General features: G+C 59.0%; 1 protein-coding gene across 3 annotated transcripts; it reads left to right on the top strand.

Moving 5' to 3' along the window:
- The first annotated feature begins 237 nt into the window (after positions 1 to 237).
- On the top strand, positions 238 to 3,338 carry LOC144237811 (uncharacterized). Of its 3 annotated transcripts, none has more exons than XM_077771529.1 (6): positions 238 to 715; positions 1,593 to 1,711; positions 2,124 to 2,215; positions 2,508 to 2,638; positions 2,900 to 2,988; positions 3,221 to 3,338. In XM_077771529.1, exons 1-5 carry the CDS (start codon positions 483 to 485, stop codon positions 2,970 to 2,972), a joined length of 648 nt encoding a protein of 215 aa, XP_077627655.1. In that variant the 5' UTR covers positions 238 to 482; the 3' UTR covers positions 2,973 to 2,988; positions 3,221 to 3,338. The 3 variants fall into 3 exon arrangements, with proteins under 3 accessions (XP_077627655.1, XP_077627654.1, XP_077627653.1); XM_077771528.1 differs by lacking the exon at positions 1,593 to 1,711 and adding an exon at positions 1,484 to 1,574 and having other exon boundaries at positions 3,234 to 3,338; XM_077771527.1 differs by lacking the exon at positions 1,593 to 1,711 and adding an exon at positions 1,484 to 1,574.
- The last annotated feature ends 5,954 nt before the right edge of the window (positions 3,339 to 9,292 follow it).

Genomic DNA, 9,292 nt, shown 5'->3' with positions numbered 1-9,292 from the left:
CCTGGGGGAGTTATCCTGGGGGCGGAGAGGGAGGGGTGCCCTATTGCATCACACACACCACTCCCCACCCTGTTAGTCGGCTGCCTCTGTGGTCGCCATGGCAACCACCCAGCGCCCAGCCTGTGACTCTGGAGGAGAGGGGAATCCGCTCCCTCCTCCCGCCAGCCCTGCGGCTGGGTCCTGCAGCTCAGGGAGGAGGGAACAGCCTCCTGGGGACATGGGGCAGCCCCCCCGCCTCCCCCGTCATGGAGCTCACGGAATCCCCTGGCTCCCCCCACGCCTGGAAGGAGGGGTGGGCTCCCGGCCCACCTTGACCCAGCCCCTCTGCAGCCTGGAGCAAGCCCCCCTTGTGGCGGGATGGAGTGGGGTGTCCCAGACACAGCCTGCCAGGCAGGTCCCTCCTAGTCCTCGTCAGGAACTGGGGCAGATGCACCGTCTCGGTGGGCGCCCCACACCGCAGCCCAGGCTGGAGGGGACTCTAGATGCCTGCCCTGCCCTGGCCTTCTGGACCTGCCAGGGAGGTGGCCAGGGAATGGGGGCCGCTGGGCAGAAAGGCCAGGACACACCGGGGAAGCTGGCATCTCCTTGCTCTGCGGCCCCGCAGCTCTGGCTTGAGCCCCCTGGGTCTCGCTGTGAAGGGGCCTCTCAGGCGTGGGACCCGCACACTGTGGTGGTGGCGCTGTGCTGGGACCGGGCGCCCAGCAGCGCCGCTGGGGTACGTTCTTGTCACTGCACCCACCCTGTGACCTCCGGGTATCCTCAGCCAGATGGGGACCCTAGGCCCTGTGCTTGCTTTAGCCTCCTTGGCGCACCTGCAGTTTATTAGAGGCGGCATGTGCTGGGGGGGCTACCGCCGTGTCTCCGTGGCTTGGTCCCCACCACCCATTCAGTAGCCAGGACTGGGGTGTCTGCACATGGCTCAGGGTGGGGGCAGGGAGGCCCTGAGGCCAGTGTGGGCTGCAGCCCCTGGAGCCTGCCCAGCTCAAGGAGCCGGGAAAGCAGGGGGCTGGGGGGAGAGCACTTAGCACCGCCTGCCTTTTCTGCTCTCGTTGCCATGGCAACAGATGGCGGTTTGGCAGGAGAGAGGAGGGGGAGGGCTTTGTAGGGGCTGCTCAGGGTTTGGAGACCAGCTGGGGTCCTTCAGGGGTGGGGTGGGAGCTCTGGCCACCAGGCTGAGCGGGCTCCCCACCCCCAGCTCCCAGAGTGGCCCAGTTGTCCCCAGGGGCAAAGTGCAAACCCAGCAGGAGCTTCCTTTCCCTGGAGCTCCAGCCTCACCCCTGCTCACAGTGGGGCCCTCTCTCTACCGCCCATTCCATCTTCCCTCCCGCCCTAGGCCGGAGCCCCCACCTGGACACCCCGAGCCGGGGTCAGTGGGCAGGGGCCTGCACAGGCTTCCGACCACAGGGGCGCCTGCCACCCCAGGGTGGTCGTGTCCCGGCGAGGCCTTGGGGACGCACCCTGACCCCTCTCTGCTCCTCTGCAGCTGGGGGGAGGCCCAGGCTATCCAGGGCAATCACCTGGGTGCATGGAGCCTGCACCCCTTCCTCAAAGCCAGAGTGGCTTCCACTGCAGAGGTAATTTCTGCCCTGCAGGCTCAGCCCAGACTGCTGGGTTATTTCCCTGTGCTGCTGTGAGTCCCTGTGCACACGTGTGCACGTGAGTGTGCGAAAGAGCCACCCATGGGAAGGGCTCTGCACGTTCACCGGCCCAGGTGAGGCCCAGCTGTGAGGTTCCCAGGTGGGAATGTATGCACCTGAGCAGAGTCCTTGGGCCGCCACCCCCACCCCCTGGCAGAGGAGGCTGTGGGCCACCTGCTGAGACTTGGGGACCTCTGAGCAGGCCACTGAGGGGGGGGGCTCTCCCATGAGGTCTGGTCCCCTGAGGCCCTGCCGTTGCCCCTCCCCCACATGCTACTCCTCGGGACCAGCAACACTCAGCCCCAGCAGGTGCTGCCTCTCTCCCCAGCCCCAGCGACAGCTCCCGGCCTCACCCTGGCCGTCTCCTCCTCCCCCCACCCCCACCCCGCTGCCCTTCGGCTGGTGTTAGGAGCCCTGTGCGCTGTCTGCCCTGGGGACCTGGGAAGGACCCGGTGCCCAGGGGCTAGTGTCTCTGTGGCGTTTCAGGGCCCTCAGGGCGAAGACGGAAGCCCAGGTCAGACGGAGCACACGGCAGCCCAGGTCCTGGCCCGGAGCTGCTCTGCTGGCCGCCGCGCCCTGTGAGTGCCCTGGGGGCATCTGACCCATCCCCAGTGCCCTGGCACTGTCCTCACTGCAGCCTTCAGCCTGACGGCTCCCAGAGGCTTCCTTGGGACCCCCGAGGGCTGACCCGTTCATTCACTGGGTCTATGCCTGGCCCCACCGCCCTCTCTCATCAGCCCAGGAGACCCCTCCTCTGCCCCACCTTCCTCTACCTCCCCTCGGCCCCTGTCAGCGGCTGCTGGGGAGGACCTGGCCCCGGGGCCTCGTGCTGACCCTCGGAGGCCCCCAAAGATGCTTTTCCGGGACTAGATCTCTTCGTCGGGGCCTGAGCCGGGACTGGAGGAGACTGAGCACTGCAGGAGGCCTGCGGCCTGGCGAGGCCCCTGTGCAGCAGAGGGTCCCCGGAGGGCCCGGCTTCTCGATCTTTCTTTAGGAACGAGGTGCGTGGGGAAGGGAAGCATGTCACACTTGCACTGCTGGTGTACATGCATGCCTGTGTGTACGTGTCTTCCTGCGAAGACGGGGCCTCCCGGCCTCGCCCCTGCCCAGCACTAACCGGGGGTGAGGGGGGGGGCTGGGATAGCTGGAGTGTGTGCTAGGCTTGGCACCCCCTCAGTGCCCTGCCCCTGCAGCTGCCCTCCCCTTTAGGGTGATGAGGTCCAGCCCCTCCACCTCCTGTCTCTCATCTCTCGTCTCTGTAGCTGCTTCCCGAACTCTGGGCACATGGGCTCAGAGCAGAGAGCGGACCTGCCCCCCGGGGTAGAGAGTCACTAAGGAAGCTATGGCTCTGGTGGGAGCCCCCTCCTCCTCTGCCCTGACACCCGGGGGGGGTCTCTGCCTGCTCCCAAGGCTGGTGTCCTTCGGCCTTCCCTCTGCATGGGGTGAGGTTGGCTGGGGACCTGGGATGGCATGCAGCCTGGCCGCCCCTCCCCACGGCCTCTGAAGGAGGTGGGGGGACAGGGAGAAGAGGCCGAGTCGGCCCAGGCCCTGGGGTGGGAGCCGCTCTCTGTCTCTTTTCCGAGGGGTCCTTTCCAGAGTTGGGGTGGCACCTGCCACGCTCCCTCCCTTGGAGAAGCTGTGGTGGCAAAGGGGGAGCCGGTGCGCCTGCTGGTGGAGGAATAAGTGAATTTCATAGCCGTTTTGGTAAAGTGCTCGCTTTTTTTTCTGGTTGGACTTGGTTTGACTTTTCAATCTAAGAAAACTTCCTGGAAGGCGGGGGAGGGGCAGGCCGGAGCCAGCAGAAGTTTGGGGTGAGGCCACTGCGTAGGGAGACCTGGGGGGCAGCCAGGCTGGGCTGGGGCCAGGGGGTATGTGGGGCCAGGATCTGAGGCTGTCTTCCCGCCAGGCACACCCGGCCTCGGGGTACCCCGCTCCCCTCCCAGCTCCCCAGTGGAGCCTCCCCCCCGCCCCCCGTAGCACAGGAGGGGAGTGGACATGGAGCACGTGGAGCTCTTCCCACACTGTCCCGTCCTTGCTGTTCCCTGACCCTGCAAATCCAAGAGCCGTGAGGACGGGAAGGGGTCCTGGCCTCAGCCCTGCAGTCAGCGGGACCTGCCACCCCACACCGGGTGTGCTGACTGCTGACCCGGCCTTAGCTGCATACAGCAAGACAGACGTGACCCCTGGCGTGGGCTCAAAGACCAAGGCCAAGGGCGGCCCAGCCAGCACTGCGGGGCTGGGCCTGGGGCCGCCCCTGGGCTGAGGCTTGTCCGCAGCGCCTGGCATGCGAGTGGAGGTGCCCGCGACAGCTGCGTCTGAGCACCGGTGGGCCCGCGTGGTGAGCCTGCCCCAGTCCGTGGGACCCCCTTGGATGACGGGCGCCCCCCGGACTGGTACCTGCGTCTCACCCCGACGCCCAGAGTGGCCGTTTCTGGGCTGCCGCTTTCTACAGCACACCTTTGGCAATTGTCACTAACCAGTGATGACTGATTTCTTGGCCTGTGCTTTAGTTCCAAAACCGTTATCAAATAACTTTATTTAAAAAGAAGAATGTTCTTTCATCTTAAAGGATAGCAAAGTATAATATTTTGTGTAGGAACTAAGATTTGCACTTGCCAAAAAAAAAAAAAAAGAAAAGAAGCCCATCACCCCCCGGAGATCACCCTATGCGATTTGAACTGGGAACAGAGGGTCCCGGGGTCAGGTGCAGCGGCCGCCTGTCTGGCCCTCGGATTCGCGCTCTGTCCCGTGCAGTGGGCTTGCTCCGAGGAGAGGGTGGGACCCCCAGCTTCCGTGGGGGCCCTGTGGGCTGCCCTCCTGCGGCACCGAGGCCACTGCCCTGGGAAGGCAGCCGTGGGAGCCCCGGGGCAGCTGGCCTGGGGCCCCCAGCACTCTCCGTACTTCTGTGCTTGGTTTTCACAGCTTTATGCAACTCAAACACTTTGCAGTGCTTGCCAGCGGGGACCCAGAACAAGACGGATAGGGTTCGTTACTGGCTCCTGTGGGAACCCGGGCCTCATCTGGCACACGGGGCCCTTCCTGGTGGCCGGGGCAGCGTGGCCCCGGGAGAGCGGGTTGGGGAGTGGGACACCTGGTTAGCGGGCCGCTCCCTGGCCTGGCCAGCCCGGAGCTGTGTCTCCGTGCGGACGGGGCGGCCGCCTGGGCAGAGGTGCCTGCCACGCCTCCTGGCAGGACGTCCCGGGGGGGAGCCGGCTGCCCCGGGGGATTGCCGTTGGTCTCTCTAGCCCCGTCGACCCTGCGTGCTGCCTCTTGTCTTTATTTTGTACCAAGGTGGTGCCCATATGGCAGAACACACATGGTCCAGAATGGGGCCCTGCAGCCGCTCCCCGTGACATGATGGGGCGGCCGACCGCGGGTAATTCCTAGCCCAGTACACTAGCGTGACGTGACAGAGTGAAGTGGCGGGAAGGACACCCAGAGTCCGTGCGGCATGAGCCCACGCGTCCATCCATCTTGTCCTGGTCTGCAGGCTGCACTCTGAGTGGTTGGGCGTGGGGGACTCAGCGAGGGGGGCCCTGGTGGGGAGCTCACACCAGAGTCTTGACTGGCACTCTAGGCAGTGCCCAGTGGCCCCTGAACCTCCCTGTCCCTGAGTTAGACAGCACAGCTCTTCTCAGGTGCTCCTTGGCTCAGATTGCAAATAACACACTAATCTGGCTCCATCAAGATCTCTTCTCTTCGGTTCCATCCTCCGAAAAGATACTTTGACCTCCCCCTTGCCAAATAGCATTTCTAACTGTGCGTCAGCCACACCATGCCTTCCGGGGTTTGACTCTTGGTTGACCCTCAAAAGTGAAGTCATAACGAGGGTTTCTATCTCTCTGCAAATGAAGACATCTGCAGATAAAGACAGCTTTACTTCTTCAAAAAAATAAAAATAAAGAGGGTTTCCGTACTTGTCAGTGTAGAAATTCTGTTCAGTGCCAGGCTAGGTAGTGTGCCCAGGTCGATTGCCTGCCCTTGTTCTGTCACCCACCAGAAGGAAGCTGTGTCTGTGCGCCTGGTGGTTCTGCTGGGACCCGGTTGCTATGGATTTGGGAAAATCAGAGGCTTCAAAGTCCTTTGAGTGGATTGTCTTTTCTGACATCCCGTGAATGTTTACATTTGTGATGCATTCCTTTTGGATTGACACACTTTCTTGGAGTCCTTTGATTTTTCTGGAGTTCCCAGTTGCCTTTTATTTCCATTGCACTATTTATCATAAAACTCATTTAAGTGTGTGTGTGTGTGTGCACGCGCGCGCGCGTGTAGAGGGAGAGAAAAAGAGAAAGGGAGAGGGCGGGGATGGGGAGGGAGAGAGATTGACCATCCTATCCAGTTCTCTTTTTTTCTTGGTAGCCTCATTCTGAGAGCCCTCTGTCCTTCTTCATAACTGCTATGTTTCTCTAAAAAAGCCACCTTCAGGGCATTTCCCAAGACACCCCCTGGGTGGGATCTATTGGTTCTTTGTGGTCTACCACCTCATTTTCTCAGGTGACTTCCTAGGAAAAGTTACGTGGAAGAGAAGCATTTCTAGGTCTCAGAACTGAAATTATCTCCTCTGTGCACTCATGTCTTCACAGGGAGTCCTTTGCCCCAAGCACTTCGGAAATTTGGCTCCATTAGCTCCTGACGCCAGTGGATGGAGCCAAGATGCCAGTCTGATTCACCTGCCTTTTCCCAGGCCTCCACTTATACCAAAGCTCCTAAAAAGTGTTATTCTTGTTGAACCCACATCTTTTCTTTCTCTCTTGACCCTGACACCCTACTGAAGTGACCTGAATGGTGCCAAAAAAATGGTCCTTTCTCAGTCCTTACTTAACCAGCAGCATTTGATACAGTTGAACATTCTCCTGTATTCCTGTCTTCACTCCGCTTATGAAATTCCGCATTGTCCTCATTTCCCTACCCACCATCCCCCACCCCCCCCACCAGTCTGCTTCCCTGGCTGTTCCTCATCCGGGAGTACCCCAGGGTCCCCCTGGGTGATCCCATCCATTCCCAAGTGTTGAGGCCCCTCAGCATGGCCTCCTCTTTATCATTCTCACACTTACAACCTATGTATGTTCTTGTGTTTAAAGCATGTTTCTTGTAAACAACACACAGTTAGGTCTTAGGCTTCCTTTTCCCTTTGACAATCTTTTTTTATTTTTTACGGTTTATTTTCAATCTGCCATTTTTCTATTTATTCTATTTGTTCTTTGTACACTTGTCCCTCTTTTCCGGTCTTATTTTGTGTCAGCCAGGCGGTTTTGTTGTCGTCGTCGTTGTTATTTCACTTTCTTGTCTGTACTAATACTTTTGCTACACCTCTTTCCCCTTATTATCTCTTTAGGGGTTCCTCTAGAGCAGTTGTTCTCAGAGCCTTAGGCCAGGGGCCCTCCTGGGGAGATCCCTACAAATGTTTTCATTTTGTTTTATTGTTGAAGGGTATCTTTGCTGGGTATAGAATTGTAGGATTTCTTCCATCACTAAGGAGGTGGTAAGCCACTGCCTCCGGGTCATACTCTTCCTGGAGAGAAATCAGGCGCTACGGACACTCCCCCGGATGTGAGGGGCATCTCCTTCTCTGGCTAGTTTTAAGATTTTCTCACTTTCTTTCAGTTGTATCAGGTTAGCAGTGATATGCCTTCATGCAGTTTTCCATGTTTCTGCCCTACTTTGGCTCAGTGAGCCTCATGGATCTTTGGGCTGATGTATATAATACATTTAGGAGAAAATCATGCCCATTATCTCTTAAAATATGTCTTTTGCTCTTTTTTCTCTTTCTCTCCTATTTTTTGGGTTTCCTATTACAATTATGTTAGACTTTTTAGAGCTGTCACATGGGTCTCTGGTGTGCTGTTATGTCTGTCTGTTTTTTCATTCTTTTGCTGTCTGTATTTCAGTTTGGGCAGTTTCTACTGACCTGTCATAGAGTTCACTAACCCTTTTGTGTGTGTCTAGTCTGCTGTTAAGCCCATCCAGTGGGTTCTTGTGGTCTGTCCTGTTCTGTAGTCAAAAAACATTTATGAGGGAAGAAGAGGGAGAGGGCAGAGAAAATGTATATATATTTATAATGTTATCTTAAAATCCTTTCCTGAAAATTTTAATATGTGGGTTAGCTGTGGCCTGCTTCTAGTGGCTATTTTTTCTCTTGAGAGTAGGGTCACACTTTTCTACTCCTTTCTGTGTGGCATCATTTTTATTGTATGCTGGATATTGTTTATTTTTTTAAAAAAAGTTCTACTGCACTAGGTAAGGCTTTTCCAGAATGTGCATCCTTCCCTCTCAGGCATTTAGGTGCAGCTGCTCAGTTTGATCTATGCAGGACCTCAGCTGGGTCAGGACTGAGAGGCCACTTCGGCAAGTTTCTGTTCCGGGCTAGCTAAGTATATCGAGTGTGCGGGGACTCTCACTGTGATGCGTCCATCCCCACTGGGCCTCGGGTCTTAACACCTGTCCACTCTCAGCGACTCACTTTAGTCAAATATCAGCTTCCTGGGCTGTCAGCTCCACTTGGTTCAGCTCTTCTTGTCTCTGTGTTCGGCCACACTGGCATTTGCTCGTGCTGTGGTGCTGCGTCCAGCTCTTCCTTTCTCTAGCCGCTTACTGTCTTCACTCTCCTGGAGCCCCTTCCCGATGTCTCACCCTTCGTGCAAGGCCTCTTGTTTTATAGACGCAGCAGCTACTAGATCTGAGCGAGTCAGTGCAATAATCAGGAAAGAACTTCTGAACACCTTTCTGCTGGGTCGGTTCTCTCTGTCCTGGACTCCCTCTGGTGACGTGTAGTTGGCTGTTTACCTGACTGAGGAGGCCTGCAGGGTGGCACGGCTCCTCGTGTGTGAGAAGTGGGGCTCTCTGGGGAGGGGTGGACCCCTGCTCAGAGTGTGGGATGTCTGGGGGCGGGGGGTTGCGCACAGGCAGGCTGGCCAGCAGGCCTGTCGGAACGAGACGCCTTGCTTGGGGCAGCCTCCTGGCCCCTGAAGTCCTGGGTTGGGTCCCAGGCTGTCTGTCCTTCTTGGCGTGGGGAGTGGGGGCCCCCTGGGCTGTTCCCGTGTCTGCATGCACCCTCCGTAAGTGCCACATCTGTCTTTGTAGCCCTGCCCTCGGGCCCAGGTGTGCTCCCTGGCTGACACTGACACCTGGCGCCCCCTGGGGCCCCCTGGAGCCTGGCAGGCCCAGTCCGTGTCCTGTCCCTCATCACCTGCTGTGGAGGCTCCTGGCTCTGCTGAGGGTTAGTCCCCCTCCACACACAGCTGGGCTCTTCTCGGGCCCAATCCCAGGCTGCCTCTGGGAGGGGAAGGGATCAGGTATGGGGTGCGATGGCCGGCAGGCGCGGGCGCGCTCGTGTGTGTGTGTGTGGTCTCATTCCATCTTTGCCACAGGCAGGAGAGGGTGTTAGGACACCCCAAGGCTGATGGGGCCACTGAAGCCCCCACCCCAGGGGAGGAGGGGGAGCCAAGCCTCAGAGCCTGGTGGATGGCAGGGCTGCACGGGTGCAGAGATGATGCCCCCCGCCCCGGGAAGGGCCCCCCTGTAGTGCCAGGAGCTCTGGAAGGACCAGGGAGGCCAGAGGCAGATGGGCTGGGGATGGAGCCGGCCTCTCCCCTCCCCTCCCCCACGCTCCTTCCCTCCCCGGGGACAGGGGTGGCGGGAGGGGGCGGCGGCCCCCA

The sequence above is a fragment of the Crocuta crocuta genome, unplaced genomic scaffold (genome assembly GCF_008692635.1).
Source record: "Crocuta crocuta isolate KB4526 unplaced genomic scaffold, BGI_CrCroc_1.0 scaffold1192, whole genome shotgun sequence".
In the NCBI taxonomy this organism is placed as follows: Eukaryota; Metazoa; Chordata; class Mammalia; order Carnivora; family Hyaenidae; genus Crocuta; species Crocuta crocuta.
This window is presented reverse-complemented; position numbering and strand designations above follow the sequence as displayed.

Coding starts and splice junctions, on each gene's coding strand:
- LOC144237811 (XM_077771528.1), top strand. CDS start 428: ATGCACCGTCTCGGTGGGCGCCCCACACCGCAGCCCAGGCTGGAGGGG. Junction 2,216..2,507: donor TCTGCTGGCCGCCGCGCCCT/GTGAGTGCCCTG, acceptor TTCCGGGACTAG/ATCTCTTCGTCGGGGCCTGA. Junction 2,639..2,899: donor GATCTTTCTTTAGGAACGAG/GTGCGTGGGGAA, acceptor TCGTCTCTGTAG/CTGCTTCCCGAACTCTGGGC.